At 32.1% G+C, this 21644-nt stretch overlaps 2 protein-coding genes across 12 annotated transcripts in view; one reads left to right on the plus strand and one right to left on the minus strand.

The window, feature by feature from the left end:
* Positions 1 to 237: 237 nt before the first annotated feature.
* Mcm10 (minichromosome maintenance 10 homolog) lies at positions 238 to 2811 on the minus strand. The gene is made up of 2 exons (XM_031915998.2): positions 2635 to 2811; positions 238 to 2537 (listed from the first exon to the last, which is right to left on the minus strand). Exon 2 carries the CDS (start codon positions 2526 to 2528, stop codon positions 450 to 452), a length of 2079 nt encoding a protein of 692 aa, XP_031771858.2. The 5' UTR covers positions 2529 to 2537; positions 2635 to 2811; the 3' UTR covers positions 238 to 449.
* A 2677-nt stretch (positions 2812 to 5488) lies between these two features.
* LOC100865386 (protein couch potato) overlaps positions 5489 to 21644 on the plus strand; it is a 146390-nt gene continuing 130234 nt past the window's right edge. For 4 of the 11 annotated variants that reach the window (XM_086910225.1, XM_086910227.1, XM_086910226.1 and 1 more), the window contains exon 1: positions 6572 to 6786. In XM_086910225.1, the coding sequence (XP_086766351.1) occupies positions 6724 to 6786 (63 nt within the window). In that variant the 5' untranslated portion in view covers positions 6572 to 6723. Of the gene's footprint in view, positions 6787 to 19537; positions 19628 to 21644 lie in introns of those variants that run through there. The other 7 variants (XM_086910234.1, XM_086910235.1, XM_086910228.1 and 4 more) reach the window with 4 other exon arrangements.

Genomic DNA, 21644 nt, shown 5'->3' on the forward strand with positions numbered 1-21644 from the left:
TGTTGAATAGAAATTTGAATAGAAAAATGAAAAAAAAATTGGCATAATACAATAAAAAAGAAAGTTCTCATAATCATTGAAATACATTTTATACCATTTTATACCTAATTTTAATATGTACAATTGAATGGGTATATTACATGTATTTATTTTTTTAATTGCTTTTAAAATAACATTCGTCTTGTAAAAATATTAAATTACATTTTTATATGTACATATATACATATATATATAGAATTTTCATTAATATAAAATTTTTTTTTATTTTACTTTTGTATATTTTACATATATATTAAAAAAGTATAAATATTAAGGATAATAAAAACAAACAAATAGAATTATCTATATTTATAACATAGTATACAAATTAAATAGATATAAAAAAAATTTTTCAAAAAAGATGTCACTCTTTTATATATATAATTTATAAATTTTCAATTAACATGATACTATTTGTTGTCATTTTCTGGTACCAAGAGATTAAGATTGGCATCTTTGATCATTGATCCTATATAAGTTTCTTCGTCTCCGCGTATGGATAATGCGGTGACAGAAACATTTGTTTTTCTTTCATCCATCATTGCAGCTTTTATCCAATTTGAACTGCTGCATTTTATACAACTATGCGAAGGTATTCTATCTAAACTTACAGTTCTATTTCCACAATCTGCACATTTAAAGAATCTTTTTATTGCATCAATAACGCGCAATGGATGTTTTTGATCCTTGCACATGTCAGAAGCAGAAAATGATGTATATTTACAAATTAAACATTTAACAGCTTTACAAGGAATTTTATAGGTAGTTAACATTTTCTCTTCTAATTTTTCTTTCATTTCCAGTTTATTGAAATATTTATCTTTTTCTTGCTCATAAGATTTTTCAATAAGATCAGTATGAGTAGATTTAGTTTGCATTATTTCTTTAAACTTATCTGACAAAATATTTGGTTTTTTTATTTCTTGCTTTTCATCATTTTCTGGCTCTCTTGGTCGTTTTTTTCCCCTCTCTAACTTTTCTTCTTTATTCAAACGTACTTTATTTGGATCTTTAGGTTTAATTTTTCCATTTTCTTTAACCCATTTAACTGCATTTCTTTTAGCATTATTAATTTGTTTTTTAGTTATAGGTTCTGACAAATCTATTGTTCCTTTATGACAACCAATACCTAAATGAGGATTTGAAGAAAGCATACTTAAATCTTTTTTCTCTATATTATTATTTTTGCAGGAATTTAGAGATGTTTGAGATAATACAGCAACTTTCCAACCTCTTGATTTATTTATTTGTTCAAAATTTTTTTTCAATTGTTGTTCTGATATTCCTACTTTTTCATTTTTATCTCTTACATTATTTAAATTTTTATTAATTAAATTATCATTCTTTTGACTTCCTGAAAGTAATGCTAACCGTTTAGCATCTTTCTCTTCTAATTTTTTACTTTTCATTGCAACAACAGCATGAAATTCAGGCATATTGTTCATTGGTTTCTGTTGGTGTCGTGTCTTTTTTTTAAACATATCTATTGAAAAATTTTGAGTATTACTAAATGATTGTAATTCTGCTCTAAGAGAACATTTTTTATATTCCTTTTTCACATGATATAAACAAAATTCACAGCGACTAATATTTACAATAGAATTACATTGTTCTCCATTTTTTTTCTTTGATTTGCATTTTCCCATATCTTTAGATTTACCAAGAATCATGATCCTTTGAGGATTATCAATTGCTAATGTAGCTAAATCAAAATTGTCTTTAGATTCTAAGATATTTGGATTAAGAATACCTATCACAGTTCCAATAGTTGTTTTCCAAAGAGTTTTATGAGCATTACTAAACATAAAAAGGCTTATAGTGTTTATATTTTCAGATAAATCACTTATTTTCCATATAGAATATGAAGTTCCCTTTTGAGAAGTTTTTGGCAAAGATTTATTTATTAATATTCCTGCAATTACCCAATCTTTTTCCACATTTTCAGAATTAAGATGATATTTTATTTTTGATACTGTAACTGGTATTTTATCAATCATACGTGCTTTTAGTTCTGCTGAAGAAACAATTGGATTAATGATTCTTAATCCAAAAAATGGATCACTATAAATATCTTTAGAAATAACTGTGATATTATTATTCATATTTACATTTTTATTAATTTTTGTTGCACTAAAATCAAATGTTTTACTATTTGTTTCACATGATAATGATTTATCTTCATTCTTTTTAATAGTTTCTTTCTTTAATAAAGATTTTATATCACGTCCATAATTAGAATACTTTTGTTTCTCAAAATAACGTCTATCTTCATCATCTGAAGAATCAAGTATATCATCATGAATTTCACTTTTCTTTTGAACATTAATAAATTCATTTTCATTATTTAATTTAGAAGTATTATCTAAAAAATTAAAGTCTAATTCTTTCAGAGTTTCTTTTGGAGGTGATTTATTATTTTCTTCTACTTCACTATTAGCTAAAAGATCATTTAAAATATCACCTATATCAGAATCACTATCATTATCCATTTTAAATATCTAAAATAAAATTATTTATTATATCTTTCTATATGAATAAGATTATCTATTTTATTTATTTAGCTATAAAAATATATGATTAACCTTTATTACTTACAATTTAAAAAAGAAAATATTTACTTTTAATGCAATATAATAATTATAAAATAAATTATTAAACAAAGTTATTTTTTTAATATTATCAGTTTGCTAGCTTAATGAGCCACTTAAGCATCAAACTATATAAGTATTAAATCACTTCTAGCCACTTTTCGCGCCATTTCTTAATAAGAGAACAAGTCAAGTTTTCATTTATACGATTGAAAATTTATTTCTTTTTATTTATAAGTAAATATGAATATAAAATTTCTTGTAATTTGCCTAGTTAATATTATAAATAGTAAATATTAAACTTTTCTTGAATAAATGTAGTGAATATTAATTATTCAAAAACTGGACAATATATAGATAACCAATAAAATTAAACATTCAATATTCGATAATAGATAATGTAATATCTGCAATTTTAAATATTGTTACATTATATAATTAGAATAAAAAAATAATTATTTCAAGAAATTTAATATTTCAATAAAGAAATTGATGATTCAATATTTTTATCAAAAAACTATCAATTTATTATTTAATAATAATGTTTGGTTTTACTTGAAGGAAATTATATTATATCATCATCAGTATACTTAAGTTGAAAATCAGATATATAGGTTAATTTAGAGTATCGAGGTTTATTTATATATACACATATATTAACAACTTTTTACGAAGGTTTTTTTTCAATTAATTTATAATATGAAAATCGATAACGGTCATATAAAATTTTTACAAACATTACAATTAATTTAAAGGATATTGGAATATTTTTTATAAAAGTAAAAATAATATTAAAATTCGTAAATGATTTTTGAGAATCATATTTTTTTTTTTTTTTTTTATATACTTCAAGATAATATATGATTTTTGGAATTTATATATATTTGCATATTGAAAGAAATTTATGATTTTTTTATTATAATTTTATTATTACAAACAAATTATTAAAAATTAAGGCAATATGTACAAATTTATAGAATTTTATATTCGAAATCTTATTTTATTCAATAATAAAATCATGAAAATAATGAAATAGAATATTTCTTAAATCACTATGAAATATTATTTTAAATTTATGTTTTTGAACATATGAATGATTATCGAGCGAGATAAATAACACGACATGCATGTTCGTCTTAAATTTATGCCGCAGTAATTATAGTATGCAAGTTATTTCATATTTTTTTACATAAGCTATCATATGCAAAAATAATTATATTTAATTACTATTATTTTGTGTTTACATGATGGAATTAGACTAAAATCATTTAACCGTGTATCTATGATTATTCTGTATTGCAGATGTGGAACCAACGATCGATTCAAGCAATAAGTTATCAATAAAACATTTTCTTCAATATATGTCTATCGAATCTAGCATACAATCATATTATTTTCTATTGTGATTAGAGTTTCTTTCATAGCGAGAATTTTTTTATTTATTTTCTTTTATTATTTTAGAAAAATCATTTCTTTTTAATATATAATTTTCAAGAAATGCTCATCTTATATCTTTTTATTTTCTAACGAACTGCATTGATTATTTATAATTCAATACAATTTCTTCTTTAAAATAAAGGGAACGAAATTAAACATTTATCTTATCAATATTAAAAATTTGCTTTAAAAAGAATAACTTCTTGAAAAATTTCATTTAAAGTCATTATTGTTTTTTAAAATTTCAACATTGAAAAATAAAAAAGAAAAAGAAATAGAAAAAAATAAAAATTACGTGTTTCATCGTGTTGAATCATCTTTCTATGAGAATTTTTACTAAATCTAGTTCGAAATAATCCACGATACGAACACCAATAACATTCTTCACTTGCTAATCTCAAGGAAAGCAGCGTATGACTTCCACCTGTCATGGGGAAAGCATATGGTTACAAAGTTTTTCGAGTTGAACGGAACAACGCGCAGTGGTTCTCTCTCTTTCTCTCATTTCATTCGAGAGTTCAATACTACTTGCATTCTATGGAAAATACAGATGTCTATTGTAAAAAAATGAATTGAATAAATGTATTTTAGTTTTGAATATTATCACTTGACAATGTTTTGTATAATTAAAAATTTATATTTCTCCAGGAAATGAGTAACAAAATTAAATATAAAATAGAACGTACATATTATTTTTTCAATATTTAAAATTAAAAAACTAATTGTAAAATAATTTCTAAAAATAATCTCTTTTTGAAATTAAATATATTTTTTATAAATATTCATATTTCTTTTAGATTCACTTTAGATATCATAAAATATTAATATTTCTAAATAAAATATTCAAAAAAATAATATAGATATTAAAAAATAAAAATCGTTTACACATACGTGTAAACTTAATGCATAAAAAAGGAAATTTATGACTCGTAGGTATCAATTTACAGTCGATCGATTAACCTCAGTGTATATTGTTGAACGCGTCGCGGTGAAACGCGCGCTCCTCCATATAACGTATAACTAACCATAGCAACGTTATTATCAACACAATTTCTACGAAGTTTCGTGGAATTAAAAAAAGCGCGTAACAAAACTGGAGAATTCCTCATTTTTGTTTCCTTAACGAACTCGGTCATATCTCCATTTGATAGAGCCAGAATTCACAATTTTCTCGCTCGGAGTCACCGCCAGTATCGTCAGAGGAAAAGGTAAAATAGGGAGGGCGAGTCCCCTCTAGGCGCGTGCCTTGCCCCTTGATCCCCTCATCATACCTCGTGCGTGACCCCCACCCCTGTATACCACCCACTCACCTACCCCGACCCAGTAGCCCGTGGGCCACCCCACCTCGCCCCACCCCAACACCGACAGCGATTCGACCCCGCGCGCGCACCCGTCTCAAGCGTCGTGTTCGTTCGCAGTCCGTCAGTCTATCGGCAACCTGCGTACCAGTCGTGTCGCAGTGCTTACGTAACAATATATTATTATTATTCTTACTTGCCTGACCGGTGTGTTGTTCATTTATAAATCGCGGTCTACGTTTTTTCGTTTGTCCCTCGCCGAGTTATTCGTCTTTCCTGCTCGGTCTCTCTAATTGGTTAATCACCACACAATTGTATACATATACAGAGTCAATCAACATAACATATATATACATATCTTTCAATCTACTACATAAACGCAAAGGAATATAATACAAATACACATAAAAAACATACGACGAACGCACGCGCTGCGCTGGCGAAAAACGCGTTTTACGTCTAACGCGAATTGTCGTTACCTGCTTCTTGTCTGCATACATCGTCGCGCGGATACATCCGGATCCAGATCGTCGGTCAACGTTCAACCGTGCTCATCCATCTCCGTTCACGTGATCGATTAATACGCGATTAATCAGTATCGTTTAATAAACGTGAATATAACGGAATACGTGAAGAGAGAGCGGATTATACCTCGCTGCTGCATGGGCTACTACCTGCCGGTAGATGAACAAGTGTCGTCGACGAACTACCACGGTAGAGCACGTTCTCTGGGTTTGGCCCTCCTCCACGGGCACGGTGTATCGATTGCTCTAAAATAGACGCGTGGGAACACCTGCAGGCTACATACACATTCTACCTACAACTCAGACCATCTCGTTCTCTCTCTAGCCCTCTCTCTCTCTTACTTTCTCTCTGCATCGGTCTTTCCTGACGCCCTTGCAGCGCGTGACAGGTGCAACGAGAGTAACGGTAGCAGCACCGCGCTGTTATAGGGCTGGAGGTGGAGGAGGTAGTGACGGTGAAGGTGGAGGTGCAGGCGACGAAGAAGAAACATAACAGGAAGCGGAAGAAGCGAAACGACGAAAAGGAAGAGAGAGAGAGAGGGTAGAACGGAAGAAAGTAGAACCGACACACATACATACGTGCGCGCGCGCGTTTAGATACGGAAAGGAAAGGAGTAAAGGTGGAGAAGGAGGAAGGAGGCGAAACGCCTGGGTTTCTCGCGAGAAAAGGGTTATTTCCAGTGATACGTCCTGGAGGCGCCTGTCGTCTTCGCCGGTACAACCATAACGCCGCCCGCTTTAAAACGCCCGAGACGGGATACGGTGGACTCATCGCCGCCACCCGCTCGAACCGCAGCCCCCGGAAACCCCGGACCATCCAGCAAACTCGCTTGCATCATGGACGCACCGCTCTCACAGAGTATGGACTCCGTCAACACGGTGGCCACCGGTGAAGACGAGGTACGTACACTAACTACACCGTATATTGTATCGTTAACGATGCGCCTGTGCATTACGCACGATCCTCTCTCTCTTCATATGTACTAAAGCCGCCGATCGCTTCCTCGTTTCACCCTTCTCTCTTTCTCTTCATTCGTCGCGGCAAGACCGCGCGTGTAAGTACTTCTATACATTTGCATCGAGCATCCGACATACTTCCTTCCTTCCTTCCTTTCTTCCTTCCTTTCCATCACCTTACCACGGTTACTCTTTGTCTCACTTCCACACTCGCCATATTGCTTGTTTCTCTCGCGCCCTCTTTGTGTACTTCTCATTCCGTTTTTCTCTTTCTTTCTCGTTTTCTTCCCTCTCTTTCTCTATCTCACTTGCTCTTTCCAACGCTTTCCTCTTCCGTCCATCGTATCTCTCCCTCTTCGTCCCTCTTTTCATAGTTTGCACGTCACGAGACGCGCAGGCGCATTATACGCGCAAACTTTACGTGTGTATCATGTTGTGCTGCTAGTGCACATACATATAGTTATATACATATATGCGACTGAGTTCCGCGTAAACGTGTGTATAGAGAGCGGTAACGTTTGGAACGTGTATATGGTTAGAGAGAAGGCGGGAATTCGATCGTGCACCACAATACACAGTGTGTGCCGCAGGTGACTCGTTTCCATCGTCCGCTCGATCGGACGGTAGGATGGCTGGCTAGGCTGGTTAGCAGGCCGGCTTCCTTCCTCACAGCCAAGCACCTGAGAGAGTGACGCGCCATGCCAGACCACGCTTGTTATTGATTTTTCCGCAACGCGAGAGCCGCGGAGAGCTAGCTATACGCTCTGTGTCACATCATATGCTGTTGGGTTATGGTTTGTCACACGACATATGCATTATCAGAGGCTACTTACATATATAACTGCGACCGCGCGAACCTAACTACTGGAGTTATATGAATGACGCGTATACATATATTGAAAATATATCTGCGCGTTTTATTCAGTATACATATTAAATCTAACGGAGTGCAAGATCGTGTTCACTTGTGATGTATTCGATCGATCGTTCAAATTCAACAATTATTGCAAGCACCTGTTTTATGAACATTTCTCAATTCTTGATCACCTTTTACGAGATTTGTTGTTCTCTTTATCCGCATTCTGGATTTTGTTTTATTAAAGCTGTTCTTTGCTCAAATACACAATTTAAAGTATATATTGATTAAAGTATATATTATCAATATTTGAGAAACGCAATGATATGTGAAATTTACACAAGATGTTAAAGTAATGCATACATCGGTATTTTTACGATTAAACATCAGTGCTCCTTTGTAGGGTATCTTTTATATTCTATTCCATTTTAATTGATTTTACATCGTTCTAACGTTCACGTGACTCTTTTACCTCAGAGGGACAAAATGGAGTCGCTACTGACAATAGGATTGGATCAAAGACGATTTATTATTCACGATACAGAATTTCTCTTACTGCTACCATCATTGTCGAATAGAAAAAAACTTTTCCATAAACTTTTTATCTGTATGTTATATTCAAATGCTTTATACACGATCGATCGAAATTGAAGAGGAAATTAAAAACATTTAAAAACTCGTGTTCGCGAATTAGATTGCTGTTAATTTCGCGAAGGATGTTACACAATTATGTGAAATATAGCGATACTTATTTTCGTCCAAGAACAACATTCACAGAATTATTCCTGGCAGTTTGTTTTCTCGTGTTTTCAACACGTTGTCTCTGATAAATCAATAATTTTTCCGTTACGCATTTTTGCTCGATACTCTTTGGATTCGGTCACGTTTCGTACGATCGGACGATCGCGATTTCAGCGCGGAGAAAATCACGATTTTCTCGCTTGACCGGCTTTGGACAATTTGTCCTTTAGATCAGGAAGAGTGATCCATCGAATGGAAACGAGCAACTCGAGAGCAGGAAACTTGACCATCGTTTTGCTCGATTTCCTTTTATGATTCTTTTCCGCGTATGTTCTTCCGCATTGTTAGTAAGCAGGAACATCAATGCTCAATTAAAGGATTATCGATGAAGATCGATTTATTCGTTGGATCGTTAACATTTGGAAACGTGAAAGTTAATGGATGTTGTTAATGATCGACATTATCTTTTGTAATTACAGCCTGTTAAAAGATAACGATAATTTAACAGTATTTAATGATATTTTAATTCAATTTTTTTTAATAACATTCTTTGCCAGCATAACTTCGTTGATAAATAACGAATATTACGAGATCAAAATGTTTTTGTAAAAATTTATTTTGAAAAATAATTAATGGAGAAATTACAATAAAATTAAATTTTTTTAATGTACGAAATGAATTTATAATACATTTTGAGCGCAATTTCTGAATAGGAATAAAAATTATATAAATACGAAATTAAACTCGCCTTTTGTATATTAAATTGTAAAAGCAGAATCGGATTTATTTTATTATTCTATGCTGTAACAGCACGTAAAATATAGACGCACGTAATTAAATATCGTACAAAATGCATTCTTTAGGACAGATGAAAAAATATACACTAATATTCTTTTCAATTATCCTTGATTTTTCACTTTTCACGATTTTACATATAATTGAAAATTTAATGAAAGAATTAACTTTATCTCAATATCCCAACAATATCATTTTATGATAATAACCAGTCATAAATTACATTAAAAATTCACTAAAAAATTCATTCCATGTATCATGTATGAAATCCGAGTTCTTCAACTCTGTACTTTTCACCTGTATTCAATACCATGACTAGTGGAATAAGATATCGCAAAAAAAAAAACTTGGTAATCGTTCATAAATCACCAAAAAAAAAACCCTTAAAAAAAATCTTTTTTCCCCTTATATCAGCTACAGTAACATGATAAAATTCGAGTTTCTCGACTCGACAGTTCACCGCAACCAACGGAATAAGCCGGTGAAGAGCGTATAATAAAAATTATATACTCTGAATCTCGGGATCCTCGGGTTCGTAATTAAAATTTAGCCAGTGATCTTGAGATAAAAAGCGTGCACAGCTTTTTTTTTTTTTCCCCAGTTGGGAAGGGAGAAGTTGCGTGATTTTTACCCTCTGCTCGCCACTGTTGGTGATTCCTCTTCGCGTTTGTCGCCATCGAGAAAAACCACGATGGGTAGGGGAAAAATTTAATTCTCGCTATGCAGTTGATAAAAAAGATATTTGTTGCGTGATGAGGCCACGCTTGGATGTAACGAGGAAACGTTTTTACATTTCCCACGACCGTTTCGCAGCGAAAATTCACAAAACAAAATGGCCACTATTTTCTTTCCGTTTCTTTCATTCGTTATAGAACGAAAAAACAATCGAATACGAATACTTTTGAATTTACGTATCAAGTGTTTGTTAATTAATAATAGATGTTGGGTAATATATTTTTTTTTTTTTTACACAGATCAGTATAAGTATATTTAAATTTATTTAAGAAACTTTTCTACGTTGCATTCTAAGCGTTTTATATGTTCTTTTTGTCGAAGTGACAAAAGGATGAATAAAAGTGCAGTGCACAGCAATAATTAGAGATTACCTCGATTTAATTGTGAGAGCAATGAAAAATCGATGAAAGTGGATTGTATTCAGAATTTAATGAAAAAAAAAGAAAAACGCATCCATGAATGTAATTATGGAATAAAAAGTAATTAAAATATTTATATACGTTTCATTTGAATTTGACTTAAGATTCCAATATTAAATATTTGTTCTAAATTTTCTTCACTTTGTTGTATTTTTTCTTTTGTTTTAGATATAGAAAGATCGAATTTTACGCGCTTTGAGATTCGCTATTAGCTTGTTTAAGCTTGGTTTTGTATATGTACTGTAGGAAATTTACAGCTTTTGTACAATCAAGTGAGGCTTGTTTAATCGTAACGAGATAAAGATACTTGCCTCGTTCGTTTACGAACATGGTTACATTTCGAGATTAATTTTTCAAAGAATAACATTTCATTCTTGTTAATATTATTTTAGAAATATCTATAGACTTAACTTATTCTTTATTTATTATTGTAGATTATTGTGCAAATTAATATCTATCATTTATTCAATATCAATAATTCTAAATTGATGATATTTTAGAAATCTGAAAATTTTGTAATTAAAATCAGAATATGTATCATACGAAATTTATAATTTATAGTGCCATATTTTTATTTTCATAACATCAGATTTTTACAATCATAAGAAATTATTGTTAAAAGAAATAAAATTGTACTTTGATTAAATCAGTATCTAAATACTAAATTATACAAGTATACAAGTGTACATTTTATAATTTTATGTAAATACATTTTAATATTGATTGCAAAAATTTAAAATCAATGAATTTTTCATTAATATTAATTATCAAGATAATTATAATAACGTGAAACGTTAGTTTGATCTTTTACACGTGCAACAATTTACTATGAATCATAAATTTTCATCTATCAAACTCGATCCATTCACCGCTTTTCAAGAACAAAACTGCTAATTTTATCATTGATCCAAAACTATAATCAGCCCGAATTAATAGATCCTATTCGACGCTTATTAGAAATTATACATCTGATCAATTATCGAAACAAATTTGCCCGATATCATATTCTGAATCGAAGTGATAAATTACTTGAAGCGAATTAAACACCGGCTAATACGAACACTCGATATCACGTATGATAATTGGAAGGCGGAAGTGGCGATCTCCGGATATCAATTCGAGGATTTAAACCGCTTAACGAACCCTTGCACGGATCAATTTCAAAAATAAGTTCCACGCGGTGGAACTTTGATTCGCGGTCAATTAGTCTCGAACGAGCTCGTTGGAATTTTTAATGTTCTCTCCCGGAAGTCTGGGGAGGAGAAACACGTGGAACCGATTTTCGCGATGAAGGAAAGAAGAAATTGAAGTTCAAGGTATTACTTTTTATACCAATCGTTCCTTCGATGAATGAAATTTTGGAATGTTTGCATATCATGAATGAATGATTTTCCATCAAAAGTACGCATCGATTTGAAACAATGGTAGAAATTTTGCAGTTGTGACATTTTGCAAGAGAGTTGAGGCAAGATATTAAATATTTTAATATAAAATTAAAAGGAAAGTTTGATTATCGTTGAATAATTGTCCGAAGAATTCGTTGAAATAAAATTAAAAATGAACAACTAGTAATATAGCTGTAGTAGTATTTGAAAATTTTTGTATATTAGTTTTTTATTGTATTTTTACTTTTCAGTGAAGATTTAATATTTTTTCATGTTACATAATTCATACCTGTCGTTCCATATTTTATTGCAGATGTCTCGTAAAAAGGAATCATGATTTTTGTTGCAGACATTAGCATTTTCCATTTTTTTTTTTTTTTTTTTTTGCTTTGAATAGAAATTAAAAATTAAATTTTTTCTTTGTTTTTCCATCTTGAATAGAGATAAAAAATTTTCTTGGTCACTTGATTTCCAAAAAAAATAACTGTATTAAAAAAAAAAACAACGGATTTTCGGTGGATTTTCAACCAGAATTTCGTTGTTTCGAAACGCAGAAAATTTCCATGTTAGGATTGCGTAATGCAAAAATCGATGGAATCACGAACCGTGGTCGATTGTATAACGATCGGAAACGCTTTCCAGGTTTTCTACGCTCTGATTCGCTTTTTTTATAACAGTCTGGATGCGTTAGAGATCTACTCTTTGGAAAATATGGCGAGCGCAATGAAAGAATTAATTTTCTAGTTCGACGAGGACGATATAAAATGGAAATTAATTTTGTAACGCTTCTTGCCTTTTCGTTAGTATGTTCACGCTCGATAATCAATTTAAGCGGAATGATTGCAAAATTTTTATTTTTATCAAAATGTATAGAAATATCTGTTGATTTTTTTTATTCGAACGAAATAAAAAATTTCTTCGCCGATATATATTCAAAATGATTTTATTATACAACTTTGTATTTATATACGTGTACGAATTTACTTCGATCAAATTCACTAAATTGCGTTTCCCAGCTTTCAATAGTACATATTTTAAGTAATTAAATTTTGAATCATATTTGCAATTAATATCAATTAAATCTATCGCAAAATTACATAAATTTCGTATAACGAAACTATAGAGTATTATAATATATTAAATTGAATTTTCAATTCTATGCTTAATGTGGAATGCATACAACAAAATGATTCTAAAAAGTAAAAAGTAATTCCGTTATGCATACGAATGTACACATATGAATACAAAGTTTCAGACATTTGTGCTGTAATCAATCAAATAGGCATGACGTTTGAAAACAATAGATACGAGTCATTTTGTGTTCGTAACCCTACCCAGTGGAGGGTTACTATTTCCTCTGCACATTCGTTCTTCAATTATACGAAACTTTCAAAAGCACTGACTGTTTCACTAGAGAAGCAAACTTCATCATTTTCCAACGCAAACTTCGTTTCAAAGTTCATCCACGAAATCCAAGAAATTTCATTAAATCGTATAAAATCACAATGTAAAATTTTTCATCTTGTGAAAACGACATTAACCTAAAATTGGATCGTTGTCGTCATAGAACATTAATTAATTGTACAAAATATCAATATGCTAAATATATTTCGAATCAATAACTTTTGTACATAGAGATACGATTTTTAGATAAATTATAGGTTAGATTACAATTTTCAATATTCATACTTCGTAATATTAACGCCACATTTTCCGACCGAATGAAAACACAATTTCAATCGAAGCATCCGCCATGTTTTCGCGAGAACGACGCGACTAGCACTAGATTTATCCGTGCGTGCGAATACGAATTTCGGTTAATTTGCACGCATTAACGTTTACCTTCGAAATGTCCAAACCTCGGTTGCAAGTTGTTGCGCACGTGTATACGTGTAAATTAACGCATCGCGTAGGACTGGACTGCGGCGAATCTGGGGATAAAGGAGGGAGAGAGAAAGAAAGAGAAAGAGGAAGGGCATGCGTATGAAACATGCGCCAACACAAGATGAAAAGAGTCAAAGTGACAGAGAGAGAAAGATGGAGATACATGGAATCGGTGAGAGGTTAGTTCTCTTTATGCACGCACCTGCACACATCAATGAAAGTTAACGCATAATGTGATACCGTGTTGAACCTACGGCTAAGAGGATAATGCCGTTATACCTCGTACTCGATAACTATTTGCCCAGTGAATTCGAAATATCTTTGTCGATTTTTTCACGGGCCGATGGAACTTTCACGGAGTCTCGCACTCACCGTAGAAACGGCACTTGCGCATAAATCCTGATGATTATGGTGTCTTCGTGTGTGAGTATACGTCTTAGGTCTCTCTCTCTTCTATAGTCTCTACTTCTATATAGACATTGCATGTATCCGTGCGTTTCTCTCTCATCGCCCTGCTAATCTTGATTTAGATTATCGAAATAATAAAGATATTTTATTCCAAAATTTAATTCCCTATTCAAAAATATTTTATCTAAACGTAGAATAACGATTTCTTGAAATGATGTTTGAAAAGTTTTTCCTATAAATTTTACTCACCATTTTGGTTTTGAATGCAGTCTCGTGCAATATATTGGATAAAGCTGCACTCTCTCTGGGGAAAATTTGGTTTCGCTCGAGCATCGAGTTTAGAAGAAGGCCAAATACACGGAGAATCTTGGTTCTGCTTGAAACGTACGCGTTGGATTATTTCGTGGGTCGTTCAGATAGGAAATTGTGAGGGCGAAGGTTGCCCGGTTTGATTCGATTTCGAGGGATTTGTAAAGGGGAATTTTATTTTCTTAAGATTAGCTTCGTTTCTCGATCGCGTTGACTGGAGGACGAGACAATTTTCGATACGTGGGAAGGAAGTTTAAATACCAATCTTTATGTAATATTAAAGTATAATAGAGCTTTTAAGATTTCGTTAAGTTTCATAAAAAGAAGTTGTGCACTTTCCAAAGATTCTTTTCTATTTCGATTACATATATTTTGAAATAATCTGAAATAATTATAGAATCGAAAGAAATTAATCTTAAAAAAAAGAAAATCCGAGAAACCAGTAATTAAAAATCATTGTTAAAATTTTACTTTCCACAATAATCTCAAAATCGAATATCGAATCAGCAGAAGCATTGATAAGATCGGGTCAAAACAGAAAAATCCTCACTTCGCTCGAAGTTTACTATTCCTTTGGAAAAAATGTTGCAACCGGAGAAGCATGCAAAGAATTACGTTCTAGCGGCGCGAGGCGAGCGTATGTTCGAACGACTGAGATAAAATAGCTACGTAACGTGTTTTCCTGGAAGTGAAGCTTTGGAAGAATTTCTTCTGTAGGAAGAAACGCTTGTTCGTGAAACACAGCGAGTCGAGAGACCATATACATACATACGTACATACATACATACATACTTACAATTGGAACAGACGAAAGAGCGAAGGTAAAGGAAAGGAGTAGGGTCGTTTTTCGGTGTGATCCGCGTGATAAAGTAAGGGGATTGTAGCGAAGTTATGTCGGCAATAAAATTCACCCGGTTGTCTTAAACCGCACAGCAGAATTTTTCCAAGCGGCAACACGTAAGCGGTTTACGCAAGAAGGTCCTAGTAGCTCTCGTGTAATCGTCGTTATTACGTAAGACTCTTTTATTGTAGCATCATGTTGCAAAGTATATATGCGGTTTTCGCACGCGTACATCATTCCACGCTCGTCGAGATTACAACGAAGATATATACATATATTTTTTTTCTTTTTGTAAGAATTTAATTGCACATTCGCCGAGGCGTAAGTACTTTTCGAGGAATATTGTTCGATAGATTTCACGAGATAATCCGGAACGTTCTATTTGCGTTTGAGGTACAATGGTTGAATAGGTAATTCGCCCGATGTCTAGAATACAATGGTACGACGATCCGAAACGCGTTTCGAATATAGCGGAGAAAATTAATTGGTTCGCAGTAGCCCGCGAGAACCACTTTGTTTGCAAGTAATGGCCGTTGATGCGGCCGTAGAACGTTCAAGAAATATTGCATTAAAGCATCTAAGTTTAAGTACACACTTTATATACCCTCGAAAGCATCTTCATCATCATCTAATATTCTCAAAGACTTGAGTCTGTTTTTTTTTCTTTTTTCAAAAAAAGAAGCCGATTATCCGTAACGTATTATTTATAACGTTACTTAAGAATTTTTATCTCTTGGAACAAAAAATTATATTCGCTTGCAATAAAATCACTTTTGAAGAAATTAAAGAATTCTATTCAATTTTCTCGTAATAACTCGTTCTAACGAATATCATTTATATTGCCTGCATTGAATACCTATTGCGCGCCGCAACTGCGTTTTTTTTTTTTTTTTTTGTTTTTTAAACACCGCGAATAGAAGCGAAAATTCATTACGATATCGATGAACCGCTCTCGACTTCAATTCATTAAAATGTATTGCTATACGATATAGGTGTAGCTCCGGTTGGCCCGCAAACGCAAACACACGTGGGCTATTTCGGTAATTGTCAATATTTAAAAGGTCAGATCTCTGCGGTCCGTTGCTCAATATCGAAAATAATAAGCCGCTCGGCTGGAATTCGTGTTTCTGTTCCCCATGGATGGATAAAGGATGATCCGTGTCGAGCTTCTTGAATGGCGAAACCCAATTAAACTTGTCGGCCGGGAAATAACATTGCCTGAAATGGGATTTATCGCGAAGACGAAAAACAGATGGGACAAACGGCAGCTTTGAGCTTTGTCTCCGGGCTTTAAAGCGGCTACGATCGAAAACGATGGGAATACGAGGCAATCGAACACTGCCAATCACGGTTTCAATTTGGACTGCAAATTTTTTTTTTCTGCAACCGTTCCTGTTTCTTGTATCGGTTTCTCCTCTCCGGCAAGGGTCGATCAGCAGATCGGGTTCTACTTTCTAAATCTAACGCGGCTAGATAACTCGTCCAGCAACTTTCCGACAAAACGTTGAAACGTTTGTTGAAACGTTTTATTATTACGCAGGTGTAATCTGATTGATATCGATCATTTGTCAAATGCCATTTTCCTTTCGTGTTAATTAATTTGCTTAAAGGCAAATATATCTTGTTTTCATTATACTTTGTTGTAAATATAATTAGAGAAAATGTTATTGACTTAGAAAATTTCTTTTTGGAAATTGAATTGTATTGTAATCATCTTTTATAAAATAATGTTATTTATTATCGACATATTTTTCTGTTCAATATTAAGTTAATGAAATATATTGGGATAATTTTTTTTTTTTTTTCGTTAGATTGATCTATATGGTATATTTCGTGTTAACATATTAGAACAACTGCTTGCCAAATTTCATATTTTTTGTTTTACGATTGTTGAAAATATGAAAATGTTTTTGACAAAATTAATATTGTAATTTATTGAGATTTATTTTGGTGGTATCACTTTAATTATATTCATTCGTATGTAAAATAAATATTTAAATATTAAAGATTGGTAGTTTTAGGGTTAAGCAATGCTGAAGAAACAATGTGATTTTCTATGAAATTATATTGTATTTTGTTTATTAATAGTTCTGGTCAAGTTCAGTTTTGAATACAATTTATCTTCATGTTCATCTAATATAAATCGCATTAATCTTCGTATTCGTCAATCTATGTCTGACCATAATCAGTATTATTTCACTTTGCTCTCCTTCTATCGGCAGTCGGCAATTTCGTTACATTTCATCGAATCGATGAATGATTCCTCTAATTATAATATTTATATATCTATACTTTATATTTATCCATTAAATATCCATTAAAAATTAAATTTATTTTCAAATTTTATTACATTTTATTATGTCTTAAAAATCATTAATAACCAAGAATAAGTAATAATAAAAATATATCATTTATTTTATCGTAAAAACATTTATTTATAGTGTCATCGAAATTGGAAAAATCGATAGCTCGTTTTCGTTTATCGACTAATATCACGTTCGTTCTATCCAAAACAAGCAGCGCCCTCACGTTTCGATGGCACGCTTTACCAATCGATTCTCACTATAAAGACAAATTAAGATCGAGAAAAGTGGACAAGCTTCGAGTAACAGTGGTGTACAATCGAGATTTACAATTGCGTTTGAACTTAGAAAGAGAAGTCGTTATATGTAGAAGAATAATCCTCTTTCCTTGACCGTTCTTCTTTCCGATAATTGGATTTGCTCGCTCGTACGTTTCAGCGCGTAAGGAACCGCGTTAAGTCGACTTTGTTGGGAAGCTAGTATCAAAGGTATCCTCACGAGCAACGTGGTCGACGGTTAGTGAAGCTTGAGTGCGATCGATTCTCGAAGTCACCACACGATCACCCAGGAAACGACAAAAGCACAAAGTTCTTTAAAATATTAATGATTCGCTGTGCGTTATAGAAAATGGATCGATATTCGTGATATTATATACACAAACACAATGAAAATTGTATGAAAATTTAAATTAATATAATTATGATCGAGAAAAAAATTAAATAATGTTTAGTACTACTAATTCTTTTAACGATAGAAATATAAAAATTTATATTGTTTCTTAAATATTTAAATTGCCTTGTATAACGATTACAATGGAATTCTTTAATTGATTATTATTAGCAATGTAAAATAAAACAGATCGAATATCCTTGAGTAGGTTCTTATCGATCATGAATCTATTTTACCGTAATTATTTTATTCTTATCAATCTCGAGTCAACGATTGTAATTAAGGAATAGAATTGAAATCAAGAACAAATTAAAATTTTATTCAATAAATCTTAAAAATGTTATTTTTCATTTCGCAATACAACAATATTTTCTATTAAATTTTCTTATAGTTACAGAAGCACACAAGGTTTTTTTACCGTACAACAAAATATTATTATTTAACCATAGGTATCGAGTATATTGTTTCCCTCGGGAAGTGTAAAAAATTCTCCCTACGAGAAAGTATTTTCTCCTGTTGAACAAAGAGGTCACGACAATTTGTTGCGGAACAATGAGGATCTCGCAGGCTTCGTTTAACCGATACAAAAAAGAAGGTTAATCGCTTTATACGGCAATTATCGATAAGTACTGGTGTTTATATTATATATTATAGATAAATTCTGGCTCTCGTCAGGATTCAAACCATCTTGCAATTAACAGCGAAATGTATCGAAATCGTATAATGGAAACGATTTTCCGTGTTGTTTCTAATCTGCAAGTTTCCGATCATCTCTGTATTATTTCTATGGTCGATTAGACCGACATGCGCTCCTCCTCGCGTCGAAACTACAAATTAGGATTTATAATCCTATAATATTCGATTGCTAATCCGGCAAAGCTGCTCGTAAATCTCGACAGCATACAAAATTGGACAACATTGGTTAGTGATTTATTAGTCAGTTGATAACTACTTCATTACATGTCGGAGAAGCCATGCCGTCGAAAATTCTAATTATTTGTTCGTCGCTTTAATGCAATAGATTTAATCAATGGCCTTTTTTTCAATGTATTTAATTGTGATTCATGCTGTTTTTACCCAGGGGAGGGAATGAGGTAAATTTTTACATTTTAATTAGCTTAATCAAATTAATAATAAAAAGGAATTAAATTGATAGAATTAATGAATCTTATAAATAAGATATGCATATTTGCAAATTTATTTCATGCATAAAAAATATACTATACTAGATATTTGGTTATACATTATTTAAATTTACTATTTTTCATGGATAAAAAAGTTTCAAAATATTCTAAAATATATGAAAATTTTATAACCCAGCTTGATCCATAACGCATATCATATTTCAGTATGATGGATAGTACAGATGCGTACAAAAATGGATCCTGGATTTTCGCTAGCTTGGAATAGTATTGTTCAAGGATATCAACAAGAATAATGTAAGTCGACCAATTTCTGATAATCGTTATAAATTCAATTTCATGTATTTTCGTTGTAATTATGATCGTTAGGAATTTTTTATTCAAACAATTTCTTGATATCGATAAAAACAATCGCGACAAGTGAGGTACTATGTGTGTTATATATATATATATATATATACAAGGTTTGTATATAGCGACGATCGATATATTCAGTTGCAAGCGGTTGCGGTAGGTTAGTTGTTTCCTTACTGTAATAATGTACGAGAGCATATACGATTAGATATGTACTTGATGCCCTAAATTTTCTAGCGACTGCTTTAAAATTTTCAAACGAGTATTTCTGCTAGCTTTTCGTGACACATAAACCGCATCCGGCTTTTTGAATGAAAATATTCTATAACTCTATAAGTCTATGATAGGACTCTATTATTCTCTCATAAATAAAGTAATAATAGAAAAAGTTCATAAATAAAATGATGTTATGATATTAAGAAACAAATATTTTATTGATCGTGTTATAGACTAGATATATAGTATTTAGATTTGATTGTAGAACACTATCGACACCTAGGTAAAGTCTGTTGCAATTAAAGTCACATTTCACAATTGATAGACATTATTCAGAGATTATCAATAAAATAATAATTGTAATTGCAGGAAATAGTTGTGTCATAAGAAAAAAAAATAAAAACAAAACGTGTTACAGAGTATTGGCGTACACTCGTCGAACGTAGAGGTAGAAATACGCGTTCAATTTCTTTGAGCGATCGATAAATTCAGTCATACACGGTTGTGCGGTGTGTCAGTTCTGTTTCTCAGCACATAATATCGTATGTATATATACCTAACGCATTGAATTTCGTACAGCTTGGGGAATGATTGTATAACGATGAACAATTGGACTTGGGACTCTAGCGGGAGGGCATTATGGTAGAGCGGATGTTGTATAACGGTTAGCCAGCGAAGAGGAACGAGACGGGAGCAGCAAACCGTAAACGCCACGAGCGTTCATCCTCCCTGTCCTTTTTCTTCTTTCGCATTTCTTTTTACTTATCTCTCTTCTCTTTCTGTCTTTTACCTTCTACCTTTGTTTTTTGCGACACTCTCTCTTTGTATCTCTATTTGATCTTTTTACTTTTCGTCTTTCCTTTTACGTTATAACCTCTCTTTAATTTTTCTTACATTTCCTTCGATCTCATCGTTTTCTCTAGTTTCTTTTTTTTCATTTCTATTTTCTTTCTTTGTTTTCCTCTGAATTATCTGTTTTTTATTTCTATCTTCTTTTCTCTTTTCTAATTGCTGAGCATTCTCATAATTGTTGGTAAGACATTTTGTAGTTATTGAGACAGAGCTAGTCTAAGAGCTAGTTTCCCCATACACAGGTGTACGTATGCGCGCGCAAGTGTGCGAGTGAAAGAGAATATTTGTATAGCATAAAAAGAAGAAAGAGATATAGATAGAAAGACAGAGATATAGAAAGAAGAGAATGAGAAAAGAAACGTTGTATACTACGAGACTCGAAATAATATTAATATTATGAAGTTGAGAACAGAGATTATTCTCGCACCTGCCAGGTGTTCTGCATAGTTTGACGAAATATGCGCCCTAAACTATTGGCTCATATTCACGAGTATACCATTTACAGAAATTTTGTTGGTTTACATTACTTGATCGATATTTCACATCGTGTTAGTTAATTGAACCTCATTTCTGTTCTCTTTATTTTCTAGCTTTTTTTTGTAATATCACATGCAAAAAAAAAATTATATATATATTGAGATGTGAAGCGGAAATGAGTTTTATTAGTAATTAAAAAGGAAAAAAAAAAATATTATCGCTTGTACATACTGACATCGTTGTATTCCATAATAACGACAGCTATCAGGCGGGAAAAGGTGGCGCTTGCAGCGATTGATCGTCGCCTCAGACTTTTTCTATTAATAAACGCCGATATAAAAAGAAGAAGTAATTCGTTGTTAATTCCCCATAGCATGGTAAACGGTGTGCACGATCGTTATTCTTGCAGTTGAGC

The sequence above is a fragment of the Apis florea genome, unplaced genomic scaffold, assembly GCF_048593485.1.
Source record: "Apis florea isolate Af1SG1 unplaced genomic scaffold, ASM4859348v1 contig_3170_pilon, whole genome shotgun sequence".
Classification (NCBI taxonomy): domain Eukaryota; kingdom Metazoa; phylum Arthropoda; class Insecta; order Hymenoptera; family Apidae; genus Apis; species Apis florea.